At 37.7% G+C, this 24,249-nt stretch overlaps 2 protein-coding genes across 2 annotated transcripts in view; both read right to left on the reverse strand.

Moving 5' to 3' along the window:
- The window catches only part of LOC106762974 (probable LRR receptor-like serine/threonine-protein kinase At1g06840), a 14,682-nt gene extending 8,219 nt beyond the window's left edge, over nucleotides 1-6,463 (reverse strand). Inside the window, exons 1-3 of the mRNA XM_022782179.1 lie at nucleotides 6,329-6,463; nucleotides 6,044-6,215; nucleotides 5,330-5,480 (exon numbers count right to left, since the gene is read on the reverse strand). Of these exons, the coding sequence (XP_022637900.1) occupies nucleotides 5,330-5,480; nucleotides 6,044-6,143 (251 nt within the window). The 5' untranslated portion in view covers nucleotides 6,144-6,215; nucleotides 6,329-6,463. The remainder of the gene's footprint in view (nucleotides 1-5,329; nucleotides 5,481-6,043; nucleotides 6,216-6,328) is intronic.
- A 16,501-nt stretch (nucleotides 6,464-22,964) lies between these two features.
- LOC106763360 lies at nucleotides 22,965-24,014 on the reverse strand. Its single transcript, XM_014647559.1, has one exon. It carries the CDS (start codon nucleotides 24,012-24,014, stop codon nucleotides 22,965-22,967), a length of 1,050 nt encoding a protein of 349 aa, XP_014503045.1.
- Between the last annotated feature and the right edge of the window lie 235 nt (nucleotides 24,015-24,249).

The raw sequence follows: 24,249 nt of genomic DNA on the forward strand, positions 1-24,249 counted from the left end.
GAATATGTATGAATGTGTAATTCTATTTCCTCTGTAATGTATAGAAAAGGAAATACAAGTATCACTATCTTTCCCCCTAGGAAGCCTCCCTTCCTCCACTGGCCAAGAGGTCCAGTCTCAATACCCAAAATAATATCTGATACCCTCTCTCCCTAATCTGTTTGTTATTTATATTCCCTCTCTCTCTTCTAACAACTTAACCACCTTCTCCCGCTACTTATTTCATCCCTTTTTTACCCCTTCTCATGTAAACCTTTAATTGCCTAACATTACCCGCCCCCTCATCATCAACCTTGTCCTCAAGGTTGAAGTTAGGAAATTGTTGTTTGATGTAGTGCTCCTCCTCCCAAGTAGCACCTTCAATATCACTCTCCTGCCACTGTNTAAGAACTTGGGGTATCTCCTGCCCCTGACTCTGCTGGTTCCTGCGTTGTAACACCTTCACNGGGGTGTATCGAGGGTTATCATCCTGCAATTCGGTTGGGAGGGTGCCTTCAACTGGGTGTGTTCCAACCGCTAACTTCAACTGGGACACATGGAAAATAGGATGTATTTTTGCTGTTTCTGGAAGCTGTAGCTTGAAGGCTACTGGGCCTATTTGCTGTTCCACGCAGAAAGGACCATAATATCGTGCAGATAGCTTTGGATGGAGNCGTGTAGGCATAGATGTTTGCCTATGAGGACGGATTTTCAGAAATACCCAATCTCCTACCTGGATTTTGGCCTCCCCTCTCTTCTTATTGGCATAATGTGTCATCTGTGCTTGGGCCCTGGTCAGATGATATCTCAGCTGTTGTAAAGCCTCATCACGGGTCTGTAAGTCTTGGGCTACCGCTTCTACCACTGTTTCCCCTGGAATGAAACGTGTCAATGTAGGAGGAAGTCTGCCATAAACAGTTTCAAAGGGTGTGCACTTCGATGCCCCTTGATAACTGGTATTATACCAGTATTCTCACCAAACTCCAGCTTTTTGGCTGTTCTGAGCTAAAACAGCGTAAGTATGTTTCTAGCACCCTGTTTAAAACTTTTGTTTGTCCATCAGTCTCTGGATGGTATGCGGTACTCATCCTAAGCTGTGTGCCCTGTAATTTAAAAATTTCCTGCCAAAAATTGCTCAAAAATGTGGAATCCCTGTCACTTACAATGGTCATAGGTATACCATGTAATCTAATCACCTCCTTCACAAACACTGCAGCTATAGACCTGGCAGTATACGGATGTTTAATGGGAATGAAATGCCCATATTTACTGAGTCTGTCCACCACCACAAGTATAGTGTCAAAGCCTTGTGATTTAGGTAACTTCACCACAAAATCCATACTTATGTCCTCCCATACTGCTTGAGGAATGGGTAAAGGTTGCAAGAGACCTTTGGGGGAGGATGCCAAGTACTTATGTTGTTGACATACTAGGCATGCAGCCACATAGTCGGTGANTGTTTTCTTCATTCCTGGCCAATACAGGGATTGTGCCACCCTTCTATAGGTTCTATAGACTCCAGAATGTCCTCCTGTGACCGTGTTATGGAACTCTCTTAATAATTTTGGTATCCAGAAAGATTGTGCTGACAAAACCAAGCGCCCTTTATAATGTAATCTCCCCTGTTCCAGAGTATATGCCGGATGTGAATTCGGATCTACCCTTATATCTTCCATCACTTTCCTTAGAGTTTCATCCTTCTCAACCTCTTCCATAATTTCCTGGAAGTTTGACCAATAGGGCCTGGATATCATGTGTAGTACCTTTTCTTCCTCCAATTCCTCCCCTTTCCTTGAAAGCCCATCCGNCACCTTATTAGATGCCCNAGTTCTATAAACAATATCAAATTCGTATCCCAGTAATTTAGCCNGCCAGTTCTGCTGGTTTTGAGTAGTGATACGCTGCTCCAACAAATATCTCAAGCTCCTCTGGTCAGTATAAACAACAAACCGTTGGCCTAAAAGGTAGGGTCGCCAGTGTTGGATGGCTAACACCAAAGCCATAAGTTCTTTCTCGTAAACAGATTTGGTGAGCGACACTTCTGAAAGAGCTTTGCTAAAATAGGCAATCGGTTTTCTGTTTTGAGACAGAACAGCTCCTAAACCAGTGCCAGACGCATCACACTCCACNTGGAAGGTTTGAGCAAAATCTGGTAANGCTAATACTGGAGCCGTGGTTACTGCTGTTTTGAGTTTTTGCATTGCCTCTGCCCCTGCAGGGGACCAAACAAACTGCCCCTTTTTAAGCAGATTGGTGAGAGGTTGAGCAATCTTCCCATAATCTCTGATGAATCTCCGATAGTATCCAGTCAGCCCTAAGAATCCTTGCAGCTCTTTAATACTCTTGGGCTCGGGCCATGCCGTCACCGCAGAAATCTTCTCCTCATCCATCTCAACTCCTGCTTTTGAAATTTTATGCCCCAAATAACGAATTTGCTCTCTCCCAAATTCGCATTTGTTTTTCTTAGCAACACGCACCTCCTTAAAAACGGCCTTAGGACAGAATTCATCATATCTTGGAACGTGGCAGGGGCGTTTGTAAGCCCAAAAGGCATCACGAGAAATTCATAGTGTCCCTGATGCGTTCTAAACGCTGTCTTCGGAATATCTTCAGTTTTCATCCTGATTTGATGATACCCANCCCGTAAATCAATCTTAGAAAAATACCTTGCCNCTTGAAGCTCATCCAGCAGTTCCTCTATAACCGGTATTGGGTATTTATCCGGCACTGTGACTCTATTAAGTGCCCTGTAATCTACACAAAATCTCCAGCTCCCGTCTTTTTTTTTCACTAATATTACTGGGCTTGAATATGGACTGTTGCTGGGACGAATCATTTTTTCAACTTGTCTCTCTATCTCTGTTTTCATGAGGTGTGGGTAGCGGTATGGCCTGACACTTATGGGCTCTGTTCCTTCATTCAAGGGTATTCGGTGATCAACTTTCCTCTCAGGTGGCAGTCCTTGAGGTTCTCGAAATACTCCTTCGAAATCTGACAAAATCTGCTTCAGCCCTACTTCTTGAGTCGGTGTCCATTTCTCTGTTTCGCCATCTACCTCCACCGCTTCAGCTTGACTTAAGCTCCACACGAGAGTCATAGCTTCTATCTCCTTTTCTTTTAAAAGATCTTTGGGTGTCACCATCCGGCATGTTAAAGTGGGATCTCCTTTGATCTCCACTAATTTTCCTTCAACCTCCACCTTCATAATTAGCTGTCCCCAATCCACTTTAATTTCTNNTAGGGAAGCTAACCAAGTGATTCCTAGAATCACATCCACACCGCCTAACTCAAAGAGATATAGTTTATCTCTAACTTCCAACCCATCTAACTTCACAGTAACCCCTGTGCAATACCCACTGGTTATTTTCTTTTGCCCATCACCTAAACACACTTTATAGGGATGAGTGTCAGTGCTTTCCAGACCCAATTCTCCCACCAATTTGGTGGATATAAAGCTATGACTAGCTCCGCTGTCTACTAACACCAGAATTCTCCTCCCCTTCACATCCATCCTTGCATTTTCATGGTATTCGATTGGGTGAGACCTCCAGACAATCCCGACAGTTCCATCGCCGTGTGTTCCATCACCGTGTGTTCTATCACAGGGGCCTCCATTTCAATCTTCTCTTCGACTCCTTCTTCATCTTCTTCTGCCAAAATCATCACTCTCATATCCTTTCAGCACACCGATGGCCCGGGCTGTATGGGCCTCCACACTGGAAACAACGCCCTTCTTCACGCCTTTTTATATATTCGGGGTAAGGCAACATTCTTACTCCTCTTCCTTGAGTATTCCCTCCTCCGCTACTACCTGCTCGGGAAGTTACATTGCTGGAAACACCTTCCTTCTTCGTTCCCGATCCACCTCCGACCCCGCCGACGTTCATTGATCCCTCCGCCCCTCGATAGGTCTCCGTCCTCACGACAGTACCCGAGCTCGAGGAGTACCTTCCCCCGTCGCGTGCTCGCTCCATTGCCGTCAACAAATCGCGTGGGTCATGCGGCCTCACCAGATTTCTCAATCCTTCTTGCAGCCCAGCGAAGAAGTATCCCAAAAGTTGTTCCTCATTCACTCCCGCTGCTTGCGCCACCAAGACTTCAAACACTTGTATATATTCATCGACATTTCTCCTTTGTCGTACGGCGGCCAATTTTTCGTAAACGGAGCCCCTGCTTAAGCCTCCAAACCTCCGTGTTAGAGCGGCAGTGAACGTGTTCCAAGTTGGGTGTCTGGTCTTCTTCCGCCAAAAGCGGAACCAATAACTAGCTCCTCCCTCCATACAAATGTATANGAGCTTCATTTTCTCTTTCTCCGTAACGTTCTGGATATCAAAAAATTTCTCGGCCTTCGCTATCCAGCCCATAGGATCTGTTCCTTCGAACGTTGGAAGTTCAACACGTTTCATCCAACTTCGTTGCACATCTCCTCCGTCCTCTTCCGATTCGTCCTCCGAACTCACTCGTCGTTCACGGTCAGCATTCACGGAATCGCGACTCCCTGTGGAACTCCGATCATGATTCCTGGAATGTCTTCCTGAGGTTCGTTGAAAAGCGAGAGTCATCGCCCGCATCTCCGCCTTCAATTCCTCCATTGTCGCCTCCATCGCCCCCATTCGTCCCTCCATGCTTCTTCGTTAACCCCTCCTTCTTCTCTCCTCCGAAACTGATCCGGCAGGTCGGACCAAATCTGGTAGATTCCTTTTGTTCAAGGAACCGAACAGCAGCTTCTAGTTCTCACACACACTCAACAATAATCAAACAGTAAGTAAAGATAAAAGAATATGTATGAATGTGTAATTCTATTTCCTCTGTAATGTATAGAAAAGGAAATACATGTATCACTATCTTTCCCCTAGGAAGCCTCCCTTCCTCCACTGGCCAAGAGATCCAGTCTCAATACCCAAAATAATATCTGATACCCTCTCTCCCTAATCTGTTTCTTATTTATATTCTCTCTCTCTTCTAACAACTTAACCACCTTCTCCCGCTACTTATTTCATTCCTTTTTTACCCCTTCTCATGTAAACCTTTAATTGCCTAACAAAAGGTAGTTAAACAGAAATTTTGCTTTGGCTTCAAGATATATGAATTTGTCAAAATATAGAAAGTTTCATCATACAGCATTGTGAACTTACAGCTAATAGCCATTGTTGTAGAATGTTCAACTTTTTTAATCTAAACAGTTTCTGATTAATAAAGTTTGGACTCAACAACTATTGTGACTCTATACGAAACGGAGCGTATCAAAAGGAGAAAAGTTAATAAAACATTGACCAAAAAAAGGAAGGTTATACATATGTTAACATGGCTATTACAAAAACAAAGGATAAGTGGAAGATCAAAGTCATACAATTGTAGAACATGTAGATTGCCATCGGCTAATGTTGTGTTGGAGCACATAACCCCTGTCCAGTTGGATGTACATGGATCTCCACGATCCCAGTTGCTCAAATTTCCATTAATATCAATCAAACTTCTCTTTATGGTTCTCAGTGCCTCAACTGCATGTTAAAGTAAATGAAACAACCATACTGTCAAGAGGGCAAAATGAAAACAACATTGACATTATAAACATATTATTTTTTAAATATGTGAAAAGAAACTATAGCAGCATAATATTATTTGACTAAAACACCCATATTTACATAAAGGATCAATTACTCTTGACAGTTTCAGCTGTCATCTACTAGCTCATTTCTAGAGGGCATTATTGGGAAAGTTATCAATATTTTCCTTATATTCTAAGTGGAAAATAATTTGAGAGAGAAATATTCCAAGCACAACAAATAAAATGAGATGAAGGGAGTATCATTTTACTATACACAGATACAATATTTCCATTTATTGATAATAGCTTCATGGGTAATATTTTACATTATAACAAAGAATATATTGATAAAAACCCATTTGATCCACAGAAAGAGGAGGAAATATTTGGTGATATATGAAATTGGATATAAGAGAAAGTGTTCCCGGACAGAACAACTGATTCCTACTACCACATTCAGAATCATAAATGCAAACCATGGAATACAAACAAAAGACAAAAGGGAAGGGAATATACCTTCTGTGGGGTCAGTGACCTGACTAGCAGCCAATAGGAAATAGCAGCAAAACCACAAACAGAGAACAACTTCACACCTACAACCCTTTGAAAGATACATCCCAGAAACCCAGAAAACACAAAGCCTCTAGATTGTCTCTCCTGAACTGAACAGGGTTTTGCTTTCCTTTCCCTACCAGCAACAACACTAGTCAGAAACATTCATTTTCGTGAACTTAAAAACCAACACTCCATATATTCTTCTAAATCAAAAACCCAGATAGCTATCAAATCAAAGTAGAATACCCTCTTCAAAAGCAACCTCTTGCATGCATATCCAAGTGAAAAAAAATCCCAGAAAGCTAGAAAACCTTATAAGAATACCCTTTTCACTGAAAGCTTAGAACAAGAAAATAATGAACCGCACTTGCGGGAACAACAGAGTAGAGCCTATCCCAGAAAAGGATTGTATATATAATTAACCTGCAAGCAAATATTATATAAGAGAAGCAACACGTGGACTACAACTTTATATGTCATTATAACAAAGAAGATTAACATTGAAAACTGAGTACACAGGTGAATGCAAACTTCTGACCAGGTCTCCAATGCAACGTGGAATTGCAGGTGTAGTTTAGGAGTGGTGACGAAGGCCATCACTTTCGTTACTGTAGCTAATTTAATTTTCAACGTAGGTGCATGCGTAAATATCAACTAAAGTAATTAAAAAGAGGGAGAGAACTTTTCATAGTGGAGTTGGTCATTCTTAGCTTGTGGAACCAAACACAAGAGATTCATGTTATATAATTAATCACATTTATTTATGTAGCTCGTGGTGTTGACTTTCTGGAATCATATATAAGAGCGGGTTAATTATATAGAATTGGTCCTTTCGTATTATTTTCAAGAGGTGTTGGTATGAAGTTACCAAGATATTTTTATCCTTGACGGCTGAATTGGACAAGAAAGAGACAACTACTTACATGTGTGCTTGAATGTTCCAATTTCAAAGATCAAAGGAAAATTTTAAAAATCTAAAAAAAATCTTTAGGAATAATAACATTTTTTTATGAATACGAAAATAAAAGTTAGTATAACTAATATTTGAAACATGTTATAGTAAATAAAATTTGAAAATACCTTAAAAATGACAAAAATAATAGTAATTTAAAAATAATAAGGCTTGATAATTTTAATATTAAAAAATTAACAATACTGTTATTAAGTTTTATTATTTTAAAATATATCATTTCTTTTTAAGACGAGATTTTTAAGTTTATCATATCAGTTTTTCCAACAAAGTAAAGTAATTTCTATTATTATTTTATGTTGTTTTAGTTGTTAATAAGGAATTTGTAGGACAATGCTAACTTGTAATCTTATAAGACATATTTAGTAGTGAATAGTTTTGGAAAAGTCAGATTGATCGATTTAAATTCATAAAAAATCTCAAAATTTTGATACAATGTTAGGCATCCCCTGCAGTTCATACAAACGATTAAAAAAAAAGGTTGCATATTAGCTTGAAGATGAAAAGAGTGAATTTGAACGAATAAGAAGTTCAAGAAAAATTGATATATTGGTAATATTACCTAGAATTAAAACAATATTACCTAGAATTAAAAAGGATAATATATTGGTAATATTTGCTTTAAAAATATTTTCATTATGAGCTAGGAATATTATTATGTCTTCTTCGGTTTAAAAAGAAAAAAAAATGAGCGTTGCTTGAAGAATTTTATAAAATATTATATAATATAGTTCAAAATAAATATCCTTTTATATTTATATATTCAAATCACATGTACAGAAGTTGATTACATGTATAAGCAAACACAGAAGGCAATCATGCACCTAAAAACAGGTGTCCCATTTCCTTTTCATCGTATTAAAAATTATTTGAAGCAAATTCAACTTTGAGTTGATAAATATATATAAAAAGAACAACGGTCAACTAATTTTCTACATAGATACAGGTTGACTTTATCAAATTCCATATATTCAAGTAAAGTTTGACAAATTTGGATGTGTTTAGATACAATTGGATACAATTTTATTTTTCACATTATGTTAATATATCTAACATTTTTAACTAAAATGTATAACAAATTACTTTTTTCAATTTTAATTCTTTTTAACTATTATTCAAATACATAATCATTAAACTATTGGGTGATTTCATAATCATTCAAGCTATCCAATCTTGAGAAAAGTCTAAAATCAATATTTAAATTGAAAGAGAAGTCTATTTTTACCATAATTAAGTTGTCAAATTTGAATAAGTTGATGGGTAGAATGGAGATCGAATTTACCACAATTTTTTTTAAACTTTTAAAATTTAGTTTTTGAAAATACTTTTTGTACTGGGACATACCGGACGGACGGTTTTCAGGCAACGACAAGATCGTAAGGCCATGACGGATAGGTTACCAAACGTGATTAAGGTAAAATGAGATTAAGGATTATTGGGTTGCAATTGGACCCTAATTAAAGCTTCCTGATAACAATAATTCTTATCATTATCTGTGATATAATTTTATTACCAAATCAACTCTCTTGAAGCTTGAAACATGCTTAAACCTCTCTTTTATCTAACTTTTTGAATAGGTTTAGCATAGGTTACACAGACAAGTTTTCATCATTAATTCTCAAGTTTTGTAGGAAATTTGAGTGCTTTGGAAGAGCATCCAAACTATCAAGAATGAGAGTCCAGGAAGAGCTACAAGAGCAAGCAGATCTGCAGAAAAAGAGAAAAAGATACAGTATAGAAAAATCAGGCCCGGGCCCCCCAAAAAGAGGCTGGGGTGCACAGAAGGGGGTTGGGCGCCCCAGAAGAGGGTTGGGCACCCCAGAAGGGGGCTGGGTGCCCTTTCATGTTGTTTCACCTCAAAATATGGCGCCTAGGCGCCTTTGATGTTGTGCTTTCGTTTAATTTTGGTGCCCAGGCGCCCCAGAAAAGGGGGTTGGGCGTGATTTTTTGCTGACTTAGCACCCTAGACCTATAAAAGGCTCACATGCAACGAGGGTGCCATCTTCTTGGTAGCTGAAGCTCGAAAACACCACTTTTGGACCTGTGGGAGCTGATTTTGGACAGTGGGAACTCTTATTTCTTCTTCCTTGGGTCTCCATCTTCTCCATTTCTCTTCCATTGTAAGCTCAAGCTCTCCATGACTATGGAGAGCTAAGTTCTTTTTGTTGGGGAATGATGTAAACTATGAAACTCACTTGCAAATGCACTTGTTTTGAATGCATATATGCTTCTTTCATTACTTGCTAGTGTTTATGTTCTTTGCTTAAAGCTTGTTGTGACTTGATCAACCATAACATGATTTTAGGGTTTGCTTAATGTTGGGAAATGTTGGGTGAACCTTGAACTAGATTAAACACCTAAGGAAAATTGTGCCTAAGGATAGAGCTTGGACCCTTAGTTGTCTTAAACTTCTTTTCTTAATGAAGATGAACTTGTTAGGTTGTCAAGGGATTGGGATTTAATAAGTGAATCTAGGCTCCCTCACCAAGGGATTGGGTTTGAGTAACTTAGTAAGTTGACAAGAGCAATTAAATGAAGAAGAAGTAGTTATGTGCATTTGCATAGGAGTGTAATAGTTGAAATCATTCTCCAAATCTACATTCCATATCATCTCTAATCACTTCATTTCTCTTAGCGTTTTAACCCCAAGAAGTTCAATCTTTTACTTATGCAATATGTTTAATTTCATTAAACCAATTCACATTAAAGGGAATCATTCTTTAGTCTAAGTTAGTTAGATAATTATACGATTGTAAAGTGTTAACCAGTCTATTGGGATACGATATTCAGTCTTGCCGGTTTATTACTTAAAAAGATCTGGTACGCTTGTCAATGAGTTAACACTTCCCTAATCCAAGACTCATAACCAACACTATAAATACAAGTGAAAGGTAAGAGGTAGGCAGGTTTATTAATTGCGCATTTAATACAACTCTCATATTACCGAACGGACAGTTATTGACTTTAGCATCGGAGAACATTTGGCAGGTACCCTCCCGAACGACACTTGGACTGAGGAAACGGCAAAGTGAGAAGAGAACGAGAAACCGACCGATCTGAGGAGATTAGGACTGAAAGGAGGAAACAGACATAAAAGAGACCGACTGGAAAGAAATTGTGTAAGAGTTAGGTGAGTCGACCTCATAAAAAACATTTTTAAATCAGGCTAAATAATTAGGAATGATAATACATATTGTCATGTTCCATTGATGGATGTATCTCGTATAAAAAATGTAGACAAATATTTTTTACTCGCTCTGTATAACATATAATTTGCATATAATTAGACTCTCATAAAGATTATTTATTTCTTAATTTTGTTATTTTGGATTAAGTATAATGCATTGCAAAAAGAAAAACATTATTTAAATATAACTAATAAAAGATTCGTTTAAATCAAAATAACAATTATATTTTTTAATCTTAGAATTCTTCAATTTTGGCTATTAAGAACTCTTTTATTAACTTATGAGTATTATTAATTATAATGATTAAATTTATGCATTTATGTGAATGTTTAATTAATAACCTTATACTTATACATATCTAATTATTTTAAATCACCATGTTTCATCATATAGAGTATTTATCTTCCTATTTAATATTAAAAATATATTTTTTTGTAATTTAATTGTGTGTAGACTATAAATATAGATCGTACCTCACCGTTGGTTTAAACGAACTACGAATTCTGCAAGATAAACTAAAATGAATCAATCGACTCAAAAAAATCAACTCGCCTTGCGAGCATGCGGGTTAGCCCTCGTAATACGCCCTACATTATCATTCTATAAATAATACTATATTTTTCTTATTTTAAAATAGACGTTTAATTTTATTTTTAAATAAAATAATATTATACTATTTTTAACTTTTAAATCCATATTTAGCTCTATTGTATTTTTTTAATCAATAATACTCATCTTTTTAAACTTTTAGTAAAATAACACTCGTCTCTTATATTTTATTTAGAAATGTTATATCCAGTCAAACTCAAATAAAAGTTTATAAAAATTAAAAACTAAACATTACAATCATAAAAGTTAAGTATTTTAAAAAATAATATGAAGAAAAAATTTATTTGAGCATAAAAATAAATTAATATTTATAAAAACATATAATTAAATTTATTAACTTTTTATTATGTTTATATATTGATTAAAAATATAAATATAACTGAAATAAAGTTTATATATATATAGCATATTTTAAAATCAGCGTGTGATGTGTTTTTTTTAGAACTACCTTCTCTTAGCGTTTTAGGTAAAAAACTAATTTTGCTTGTGATATTATAATTTTTTGCTTATTTTTAAAATGTATATATTTTAAATCTTCATTTTTTTATTTACGTGTTAGTTATTATTTTATTTTGAAAATTATATATAATTGTCATCTTATTAAAAATATAATTAAGATAAATGTTAATTGTTAAAAACATAAAGAAAGTTATTTTAAAACTAAAAAAGTAATAAGGTTTTATTTGGCATGACATAATGATATAAGTATAATTTTTATAATAATATTATTATCTTTTATATGTTAGCAAAGCAAGATGAATGATGATTTTAATTGTGCATCGCTTTTTAAAGATGAAATTATTTTTATCTTGATATAGTCGTCTATATGTTTTTTGTGATTAGATATTTTAAGGAATTTAATGAAAATTCAGTGTATAGGTTGTTTGAACTAATTCAGTGTAAATAAAAATTAATGGAATGAATATAAAAATCTTTATAAGTTATTGTGTTTTATTTTTATTTTATTTTTCAATTTTTAATATTAGTACCACCCACTGCTCCATTCGATTTCTTCTCTTATCCACAATTTTAGATAAAGTTTTTCTTTGAACTTTTAAAACATACTTTTCAAACAATTCACTCTATCTTAATTATGGTTTAAGTCTTTATTTTATTTTATATTCTCTCTTTCTACAATTTAGTGTTTGACCAATTACATACCAATTTGAATTGTTTCAACAAAATTGTATGCTAACTAAATAAGTAAATCTTCGTGATAACATCCAATTCAAACCAAGGATAAATTATTTTCTTTTTCTTTAGTGAGATGATAAGTTTTAAAAACAAGTTAAGTTACACATCACACATGCCATAAACTCAAACAGCATATTACAACACAAGTGTTAAATGATAATTCCGTTCAACAAAAGTGGTTTGATTTTTCAAAGAGTCAAACAATTATAGATTTTACCGACAACTAAGATTACTCATTTCATTTATCTTAAAGACAAATTCCGATTATTTTTATAAAGCTATCATCTTATTCCAAATTTATTTCTTATTTTTTATTCACTCATCACTATAATTATTGTATGTCATTATGGTCACCATCATTTACGTAAATACAAAACATGTGTTTATGAGACAATATATGTATATGGGTCATGCCTTCACTTCCACAATTTCTTCACGCACCCCTCAAAATTTTGAAATTATAATTTTGGAAAAAGAAAGTTTTATAAAATTAACTTCCAAATTATATATTCTGAAAATTTTCCAAACAACATTTTGGAAACAAAAATTCTGAAAAAACATATTTGAAACGAAATTTCTAGGAAATAATTTTTGAAATCAAATTTTCAAAAGCATATGAAATATATTTTGGAACAAATTTTCTAGAATGAAATTTTTGTAAACGAAACTTATAAAATGGCTTTCAAAATAAGCATTTTCAAATATTTATACATAAATTTTTTTTTAGAAAGATTATTTTTTTTTGGAATACATTAAATATATTCTGAAAAAGACTTTTAGAAATAAATTCTTTCGGAACACATGAAATATGTATTTTTTTTATTCTTCTTCCTCCACCACAGTTGTGTGGTGCGGTGGTGACAATGGTGGAAGCCTGTAAACGTGGTGGTGTGATGTGGTGCACTGATCAACCCTTTTTCCTAATATTGTGGGTGCAGTTAGTAATTGTGGGGTGGAGGAAGTAATAACTATCGGTCATATCTCAACAAGCCGACAACCCAAATCGGAATAGAATGTTATTTAGGAATTTTAACAATTAGAGACTAATTCGTGCAGAAAAAATCAGACTACCCATTTCGAATTGAAGTGCGTATACTTTTAAAAATAACATGAAAATTCTCTTTTTCAGTTTTTAAATTAATAAGTATTTTAGTTTATTATTTTTACCTTTTAGTTGTGATTGTAAAATTGGGAAATAATTTTAGTGAATACAATGTTTAATACAAATTCCTTTCATAAAATCCCTAACATCTACGCGGGAACACTTTGCAAAGTAGCTCTTTATTTAAGTCGGCATGAAACCTAACATCTACGGTAGCATTTATTTTAAATATGTTTCATGACAGCTTAACACATTTTTTCACATACCTCAAATATTAAAATGTTCATTTTTTTCTGTTAATTATAGTATAGACTAATAGAAAGTAAGATAAATAGATTCGTGGATGGGGTGAAATTTGGACGAATAAATTAGTTATTTTGGATTTCTTAAATAAAGGAAAGAAAAAAAAAGTTTAGTTGGATAAGAGGCACCACAAAGATATCCCAATCGAAAGTGCATTGTCAATCTCTGTCCAACTTGCTTAGAAAAAAAACGAAGGGCCCAATTAAGTTTCCGAAAGCAACCTTGTATGAGAAAAAAAAGACAAAAATTCGTGGTCTCCACCTTGGAAGGTAAGTAACGGATAAGCCTAACGGAGCTCACCTTATAAATACTTAGGTGTTCCTCCTCATTATTTTTATTCATTTTAAAAATATTTTACATCTCTTCACTATTTTCTTTTATTTCAAAAATATTTTACACTTTTTCATTATCTTCAACAATCTTTTCTTTTCTCTCTCTACGTTAATGAAGTATTCACATAACTCATATTTGAATTTGTGATATATTACAAAATATAAAATTCAGAAGAAACTTCAATATTAGTGTTTCTACTATTTCCATTTTGTAAAATTAATTAAAAGTTAGATGCAAATAAAAAATAATAAACATAATAATATTAATAGTAAATAATGATATATTATGATTATTATATACTAACTTTATAATGACTAAATAACTAAATAAATTTTAAATCTTTAACAAATAATTTTTTTTTATATTTTAAGTATTTAATAATATTTTTATATTATTAATCTAATAAATTAAATACTTTATTTAAGTTATTTGAGACATATAAGTTAAAACATAATATAGTGTTAAAAATTATAGATATCATATGTAAAAAAAATAAACACACATATATATAAAAAAATTTCTAGAAATTTAGAACAAAATTTTACCATTTATTAAGTAATTTGAAGAGAAAAAAATATATTCAACAGTAAAAATAAGATTGAATCAAACTTATTTAAGAAAATATATCACAAGTTGAAATCTGAGTGATGCAAATGCTCCATTAATAAGCCATGTAAATGTTCCATTAATGAAGAGAGGGAGAAAGAGAAAAATTGTTAAGGATAGTGGAGAAGTATAAGATATTTTTGGAATAAAATAAAATAGTGGAAAGATATAAAATATTTTTGAAATAAATTAAAATAATGGAAGTGCAGGACCAGGACCACTTGAGGAAGTGGAGGGAGCAACACCTTAAATACTTTTCTTCAATTAAACTCGGTTATAGTATACATTTCAATATACAAACTTATTTGCAAATAAGTTTGCATTTTAAAATAAATTTTCTAATATTTTTTATATTATAATATAATATATTATTTTGTTTTATACATATGATTCTTGAAATGAAATTCTTAATAAGAAACTTTGAGGGACAAATTTTTTTAAGACAGGGTAATCTACTCATTACGGTATTGTTAGGTCAAGAAATAACATAGTTAGCAAGACAAACTTGATAATGGATTTTGACCACTACTCATAAAATAACATATGTGAATATTTTACTCTAACTTTAATCCAGACTCAATTTCTAGTAAACTTTAATATATCTATAAGTTAGCATTAATTTAGACAAATTCAATATTATCAATTATATATATATTGTTTCGGATAGGAACGAGATAACAGTTGATCACTGTGGTTCTTCTCTTCACTTCAGAATTCTCTTCGTAGCAACCTTAAAACCGAATAGTGGGTACCTGCAGGTTAGCACTCCAACGCTCAAGTCAGCAAAGTTACTATGATAATGATATTCAGAAAGTCAATNCCCCCTTTACCTGAGCTATGTTTGTTCTATTTATAGAGAAATATACCCACCATACTAGGAGCCACGTTGGGCCAAGTCGTGTGCTCCGTGATTTCCTCCAACGACTCAGCTTCTTAGTTGTAACCGCAGCCGTAACCGCTTCCCACTTCCTAGATTCTTGCTCCGCCATTTGCTCCGCTAAATCCGCGAACTATCTCCACTAACTTAGCAATCATTATAGTTCCCTTTCGGTGTAACCCTTACCCTGATCTTCCCTGCATATTTCCCGATCCACCAGGCCTCTCTAACCTTTCTCCTGCCACATTATACAAGTCAATCAGTTATCCCATATGACCGTGTCTTTCCCTATCGGTATAAGTTCCCTCCCGATCTTCTTCTTCGTAACCCCGATCGACTTGAATCCTCTCTATACTACATAAGCCCCCCAAGCCCTTAGCGATGATAAGAGTGTAAGGGTTTCTTCTTGTTGAAGAGATATGAGGGATGAATGGTTTTAACTCTCGAAAAGACGTTTCATCTTCAACCGTAGGATGGGGAATGAGGGATGGCTGAGATTAAGCCATGACATCATCACTATGAACGTGAACAGGCACAAAATCTTAACCGTCAGATTTAAAGGGAATAAACGGTAGAGATGAGGACGCGAAACCGTTTATTTCGGCTATAAATAGGGGGGAGGGTCCACTGTCATTTTCACTCCGCATAGTTCTTTCGCTCTTGAATACCGAACGAGTTATTGAAATTGTCGATCTTCGTCCGAAACAAGGTAATGTCTTCCTCTTCTTCATCAACTGAGGAGTCTGGTGATGACCGTCCGGGGGGTACTGATCGTAGGGTTACATCGTCGTCAAAGTCATCTTCTAGTAATTCCAGTGATTCTAGTAGCTCGTCCGGTCACTTTTATGTGGAATTCAATATTGACGATTCCCGGACCTGGACATCTATTGTAGCACCACCCAGGGTAGAAGGGTATGAATGGGCTCCCCATGAGGTACAAACCTATCTTCCTTATTATATTCGTAGAGCTACCATAAGACATCTATTGCAAAAGGCATATATCATGTCTGACTTTAGGGAGGTTGATGATTATACGCTAGTAGTATGCCGTTCAAATGAGAGAGCATGTCACGGTCGGGAAGGGTATGGTTTAGATTTTTTCTATGTATATATAACATTGTTCAAAGATCTAGGTGTAAGACTTCCCTTTACTGAATTTCAAATGGGAGTACTAAAATACTTGAATATATGCCCTGCCCAACTTCACCCCAACGGGTGGGCTTGCATGCAAGCCTTCCAGGTATTATGCACCGGTCTGCAGTTTGACCCCACCCCTAAGTCTTTCTTGTATTTCTTCCGAGTTTTTCCTAACTCTAGTAGGTCTTGGGTTTCCCTCCTTCCGGCCAAAAATAAACAGTTATTCACTTCTTTTAACTCTTCATACAAAGACTTTAAAGCTAATTATTGTAAAATAGCTATTCGGGAACCCGGTCGGCCAAAATACTTTCTGAACAATGGTGAACCAAAATTTCCTTTGTATTGGACCGAAGAGCCCACCCGGTTAGAATCGTGGCCGACAACAGATATGACTGAGGATAAGTTGAAGATTGTTAATAAGATCGATCAGTTACCCCGCAAGACGTCATCCCGCATGTTGACAAAACTTCTTGGCACCGATGAGTTACAAAATACAGTGTTAGGTACGTCTTGCCTCCGACTGTTTACCGATCGTCCGTCATTATTGACTTGCCTAAATTAACCCTTTATTTGCAGAACTATTTGAAGGAATGGATCAGCATGCTGCCTTTGCTCGATTGATGGCTCAGAAGAAGCTGAAGAAAATTGCTGAGAGTTCCTCGTCCCCTGCGTCACCAGCCAAACCTACTCCTATAGTTAATCCAGCTTTGAAAATAACTGATTCGGTAGACGATGTGGTTGAGACTAAGACTGCCAAGCCCCATGCTACAAGGGGCAAACCTAAAAGAAAAGCAGAGAAAACACCTTCCCCACCCAAAAAACAAAAAGTGAGCCCGCCGCTGCTGACCGGGCCATTAGACCCGAACGTTCACGTATCTGATCGGTTGCAATTCAACCTCACACCAGAGGAAAGGAAGCCGTTCCAGGACATGACACCTAGTGAATCTATCAACATGGCGTACGAGTTGATAGCTCGAGCGAGCATTTGTTTGAATTATTCTGCTGGAACAACCAAACCTTTGTTGGTGAATGAGCTGGAAATGGCCATGAATGAGTTGGCAGATTTCAAGAAGAAGAACATTGCTTTAACTCTACGTGTTGAGGAATTGATTAAAGCAGCCGAGGATGATCGGGCGAAAGCGACGGATCAACTAAAGGAGTCGCAGAAAGAAGTAGCCAGTCTTAAAGCTTCCATAAACACCCTGAACAACAGTGTTCAAGAGCTAACCAACAAAATCAACAACTTGACTAAGGAGCGAGACGACCTGATCATTGAGCGAGATAATTTGGCTGCGGAAACTGCCCAGTTGGGGGATCAAGTGTGCTTGGAAAGGGAATTAGGATTTGAGCAAGGAATTGCTCAATGTCACCATTTCTTCAACACCCCTTTGACCGATCCAAGTTTCGACATCATGAAGGTGGTCGTTGATGGGAAGTTGATTGATCTGGGCAGTCAAGTCGCGACAAATACTGAAAGCATAGAAACAGTGGTAGACGGTCAGGTGTCTACTGCTACCGATCTGGCATCCAAGACTGTCGATCCTGCTGACAAAAGTTGAATAATAATTTGGAATAGTAGTTATATAGGAATGTTAGTGTCTTTTTTGAACAACTATTATTATATTTGTTATGTTAAATGTTGTATGAACACTTTTAGTAGTATCTTCGTAATATGTTGCTATTTGAGTAGTTGATAACTTCCTTATTCCCCATGAAAATACAATGGTCTTCGTTATCCTTCGAAAAATGTTAAGAGTATCGTTCACGATCGGATAGTTAATTGTATTCATCTCGATAGGTATTTCTTAAATACAGAAATACGAATAAAGCATAGCAAGATGAACAATTTGATTAAAAAGGTAGTAAACTCTTTATCCCTTCTCACCCGATAGGTATCACCTTATTCGCCGATATTAATAGCAACATAAGAAAATGATTAACTTAATCAAAAAGATAATAAGCTCTTTACTCCCCTTACCCGATAGGTATCACCTTATTCACCAATAATAGTAACAACATATAAGAATGAGTAACTCAATCAAAAAGATAGTAAGCTCCTTATTCCCCTTACCCGATAAGTATCACATTATTCACCAATAATAATAACAACATGTGAGAATGAGAAACTTGATTGAAAGGATAGCACCGAACGGATTACAAATGTAACGTATGAATTTATTCATAAAATATTGCAAATAGCATGGACAGGTGAGTGCATAGGACCACCTTGCCTTATTTTCCATAACAGGAAGAGTTGTGAATTAACTAAAGTAAAACTTCAGATGAGACGCGTTCCAGGTGTTCGGTATACTGTCGCCTGTTAAGTATTCCAAACGATAAGCTCCATTGTTCAAGTCTTCTTTTACCCTGAACGGTCCATCCCAATTCGCTACTAGTTTCCCTTTAGTAGGAGCTTTCCTTGCATATGCTGTCTTACGCCACATCAGATTCCCTTCTACGAACCGTCGAGGTTTGACCTTAGTATTATACCTTCGGGCTACCAACCTCTTGTATGCTTCGTTTTTGACAGCCGCTACATGACGCCGTTCGTCTATCACATCCAAATTGCTTCTGAGTTCTTCGTTATTGATTGTCATATCCGACAGTTGTCGTCTTACAGTTGGTTCCCCAACCTCTACAGGTAGCATGGCGTATGTTCCATAGGTCAGATTGAACGGCGACTCTCCCGTTGAACCATGTGGTGAACAACGATAACCCCACAAAACATGATCGATCTCATCTACCCACCCTCCTTTAGCTTCTCCCAAGCGTTTCTTCAACTCATTAACTATGATTTTATTTGCTGCTTCGGCCTGACCATTCGTTTGGGGATGTTCCACCGAACTTGTGATGCTTGTGATGCCTAACTCCTTATAAAAGCTTTGTAACCGTTTGTCAATGAATTGCCTTCCATTGTCTGTTATTATCGTCTTTGGTAGGCCAAATCTGCATATGAGACGCCATATAAACCGTTTAACCTGTGCGGTGGAAATTCTGGCCAGTGGTTCAGCCTCGACCCATTTGGTGAAATAGTCTACAGCAACTAGGAGGAACTTCTTTTGAGATCGACCGAGCGGGAATGGTCCCACTATATCCATACCCCACTGGGCGAACGGCCAAGGGGCGAATATGTTGTGCAATTCTGACGCTGGGGCGTGAAAAACATTGTCGTGCTTTTGGCATGATACACATTTTTGTGAAAAGGATAAAAAATCCTGTTCTAATGTAGGCCAAAAGAATCCAGCCCTCAGAACACGTGCTTTCAATGCTCGCCCCCTTGTATGCCTGCCACATATGCCATGATGCAGTTCATGCAAGACGTAACTTGCTTCTTCCATAGATAGACATTTCATGATCGGGGTGACATACCCTCTTCGGTATAAATCGTCCCCGATCAAACAATATCGGGAAATTTTCTTTGTTTCTTCAGCCTGCAGATTATGCCCTTCGTCCTGTCGTCGTATGAGTCAGACAATTTCATCCTTCCAACAAGTCTGCTTGCTCGAATTGGTAGGAGAAGAAATAGCATAACATCCTATAGTCGGTTCGGATAATACCTGTCGGATGACTGAATTTAAAACCCCTTTTTCTTTTCCATTGGCCAACTTGGATAACCGGTCGGCACAAGTGTTCTGCTCTCGTGGCACATGGGTGATTGTGAATTCACCAAAACGTGTTTGTAATTGATTCGCTCTATGAAAATAGCGCAGTAAATAATCGTCTTTGACCTGGTAACTACCGTTCATGTGTCCCTCTACTAATTGTGAATCAGTATAACATGCCAAACTGTCTGCGCCAATGTCCCGAGCGAGTTCCATTCCGGCAATCAATGCCTCGTATTCAGCCTGATTGTTGCTTGCCTTGAACTTAAAGATGATAGATTGTTCAACAATCATATCGTTCGGTCCTACCAACACGATTCCCGCTCCTCCTCCAACTTTGCATGCAGATCCGTCCACATAAAGTTTCCAGGCATGCGTAGATATTGTATATGGTAGTTCCACTGCAAATTCGGCTAAGTGTTGTCCCTTCACCAAGCCTCTAGGTTCATATTGCAACCCAAATTCGGACAGCTCAACGGACCACCCTATCATCCTCCCAGCTAAATCTGGCTTGCGTAAGATTTTAGCTATTGGATAGTCTGTTCGGACTATCACTTGGTATCCTTGGAAATAAGGCCGAAGACGCCGAGCGACATATAAAAGAGATAAGGCTACCTTCTCTAATTTTTGATACCGAACTTCTGTGTCTTTTAGACTTCGACTAACAAAGTAAATCAACTTGAACTGAGGTTCTTCTTGGATCAGGGCTGCACTAATGGCAACATCAGTCACTACCAAGAAGATGTGCAACGCATGACCGGGATCAGGTCTTCCCATGACAGGTGGGACGGTCAGGATTTCCTTAACTCCCTTGAATGCTTCTTCACACTCCTCATTCCATCCTTCGGGGGTGTTTTTTCTCATGAGTTTCAAAATAGGTTTAATCTTCTCGGCTAATTTCGGGATGAATCGCGATAAAGATGTCAGCCGACCAACTAGGCGCTGTATTTCTTTTAAACTGTTCGGGCTTCGCATTTCCAGAATGGCCTTGCATTTATCGGGATTCGCTTCTATTCCCCTATCAGTCAGCATGAACCCCAAAAACCGACCTGCGTTAACCCCGAACGTGCATTTAGCGGTATTTAATCTCATCCCATATTTTCTGACTTGTCCCAGTACCTCCTCTAGATCTTTGATGTGATCTTCCAAAGAATGGCTGCGTATAACCATATCATCGACGTATACCTCCATACAACGTCTTATCTGATTCTCGAACACCTTATCCATAAGCCTCTGATAAGTAGCTCCGACATTCTTTAGACCGAACGGCATTACATTATAGCAATATGTACCTCGTTCGGTGATAAATGCAGTTTTTTCTCTGTCGGGAGAGTGCATCGGTATTTGATTATACCCTGAATAAGCGTCCAGAAAGCTCAGTATTTTATAGCCAGATACACCATCAACCAAACCGTTGATGCTAGGGAGAGGATAAGTGTCTTTGGGACAGGCTTTATTCAGATCGGTGAAATCTGTACACATCCTCCATTTACCATTAGACTTCTTGACCAGAACTACATTGGCCAACCAGGTAGTATATTTCACTTCCCGGATGAATCCTGCATCTAGTAACTTCTGTACCTCTTCGTCCACTGCTTGTCTCATTTCAGGACCTAATCTTCTTTTCTTTTGTGCGACCGGTCGAGCATCACGAAATATTGATAGTTTGTGAGAGATAATATCAGGGTGTATTCCCGGCATATCAGATGGCACCCATGCAAATAGGTCCTTATTCTTAAACAAAATTCTGCCCACTTCCTTCGCTTGTTCTTCACTCAGACTCTTCCCGATCGCTGTGTGCCTGTCCGGTTCATCTCCTAAACTGATCGGTTGGGTTTCACCCATGGGTTCCAACCGGTCGTCAATGTTTAATCTTGGGTCCAAATCGGCCACCGCTATCACCCATCGATCCTCCGGTTTCGTATGAAGTCGTTGTCTTACTTTGAGTCCAGCCGCATAGCATTCCCTTGCCATTTTTTTATTGGCACGGACGGTACACACCTTTCCCCGATCATCCGGATATTTCAATACCAGATGTGGTGTTGACACAATCGCCCCAAATGCATTCAAGCAGGGTCGTCCTAAAAGTGCATTGTATGATGTATCCGCCTCTACCAATAAGAAACGGAGCTGAAGCTCCTTTGCATCCTTTTCTAATCCCAGGCTGACTTTGAGTTCTACATACCCCCTGGTATCTACCCGTTCTCCCGCGAAGCCTACAATTTGCTCATGAAAAGGTTGAATGGCCCCTTCTGGTATATCCATCTGTTCGAATGTTTTCCAATATAGGATATTGGCTGAGCTCCCTTGGTCAATCAACACTTTTCCCACTTGATACCGAGCGATCATAACAACTATCACCATCGGATCGTCTTGATCAGGGTCAGGGGCATGAAAATCATCGTCCGAAAAGGAGATTACAGGCATGGATCTCCGTTCGGCTCCTACTTGGTTTACATGATGTAAACTTCGTAGATGTCTTTTTCGGGCCGATATCGATGGGCCTCTTCCTGTGAATCCACCAGAAATGGTGTTTATGATGCCCCTTGTCACTCTTTCTCTACTCCGGCTTCTACTCCTACTCCGGTCGTGTCTACTCTTTGTCTTTTGATGATTGGTGGTGATCGGTACTGACGTCTGATGGCGTTGCACGAATTTTTGTAAATGTCCGGCCTGGATCAAATTTTCTAACTTATCTTTCAAGGTATTGCAATCTTCGGTAGTGTGTCCTCTGTTTTGGTGGTACTTACAATACTTGTTCTGATTGGCTCCTAAAGGTGTAGGAGCACAGATCACTTTTAACAAATCGGCTCTCAAAGCTTCTTCCATTACTCTGGCACGAGGAGCATTGAGAGGTGTGTGATGCACGTTCTGCAACATCCTTGGTGGATCTATCCTTCTATGCCCGATCGGTCGTTCCTTTTTTCTTTGCGTCCCCCTACTCGGTCCTTCTCTTCTCATCTACTCTCTCGGTTCATTATCATGGCCTTTATAGTGAGCTCTTCCTTCTTCAATTCGGATAAAACTTGCTAATTTGTGCTGCAAATTGGCCATGCGTTGCGGTTCTTCTGCGTATAAGTAATCCACAAAAGGTTCAGGCCTTAAGGCGGTAGTCAAGGCACTGACTATCAATTTTTGATCCACATTTCGTACCTGTCGGGCCATCCGATTAAATCTCTCCATGAACCCTTTGAGTGTCTCTTCTCTTCCTTGCCTAATTCTCATCAGGGCTGTGTACGTCATTCCAGGTGTTTTACTTGATATATATTGCTGGCTGAATAGCCTTCTAAGAGTAGCAAAAGAGTCTATCGTTTGGGGTGCCAACGAATGAAACCAATCTAGAGCCTCTCCTTTTAGGGATAAAGAGAAGACTCTGCACCATACCATTTCATCCGAAGAATATACTGCCATAGCGTCGATGAAGGATCTGAGGTGCTTAATAGGATCTGTAGAACCCCCATACCGTTCCATTACAGGCAGCACCTTATTTTCTGGCATGCCCGTTCTCATTACACACGTTGTGAATGGATGCAGGCCTTCTGCTTGATCGGGTGTCTCAATCTCTCGATCGGCGATGGTTGGAACCCGTTCGCCGGATGCATTTCGATGGCCGTCATTACGACCATTGAAATTGGCTCCACTGTTTTCACCCCCAACACCGTTTCTCTGGCCTACATTCAGGCCATTTTCCCCACCTCTTGGCCTATTCTGTCTGTTTTCATTTCCCTCCTGCTCTTCTCTATCTCTTGCATCTATCCTCCTACCACCTCCTCTTTCACGTTCGCCTTGTTCATCCACTCTCCTGGCGTTGTCATTTCTCCTCATCCCCTCTTCCCCAGTAGCCCGATGACCACTCTCCTCGCTTTCGATGTTCACTGTTTCTAGCTGAACAGGGTGAGCAGGTACCCTGTTCTGAACTCGTTCAGCCCGTATTGCAGCGATTTCAGCTCTCATTTCTTGCATTTGACGTTGCATTTCTTGAAGTAGTTGTAGCGAAAGGTCTCCTGCCATTGTGATCGTATAAAGGCTTGTAACTATCTCGCCCCACGGTGGGCGCCAAAATGTTTCGGATAGGAACGAGATAACAGTTGATCACTGTGGTTCTTCTCTTCACTTCAGAATTCTCTTCGTAGCAACCTTAAAACCGAACGGTGGGTACCTGCAGGTTAGCACTCCAACGCTCAAGTCAGCAAAGTTACTATGATAATGATATTCAGAAAGTCAATCCCCCCTTTACCTGAGCTAT

This window comes from Vigna radiata, chromosome 6 (assembly GCF_000741045.1).
Source record: "Vigna radiata var. radiata cultivar VC1973A chromosome 6, Vradiata_ver6, whole genome shotgun sequence".
NCBI classification, from domain to species: Eukaryota; Viridiplantae; Streptophyta; class Magnoliopsida; order Fabales; family Fabaceae; genus Vigna; species Vigna radiata.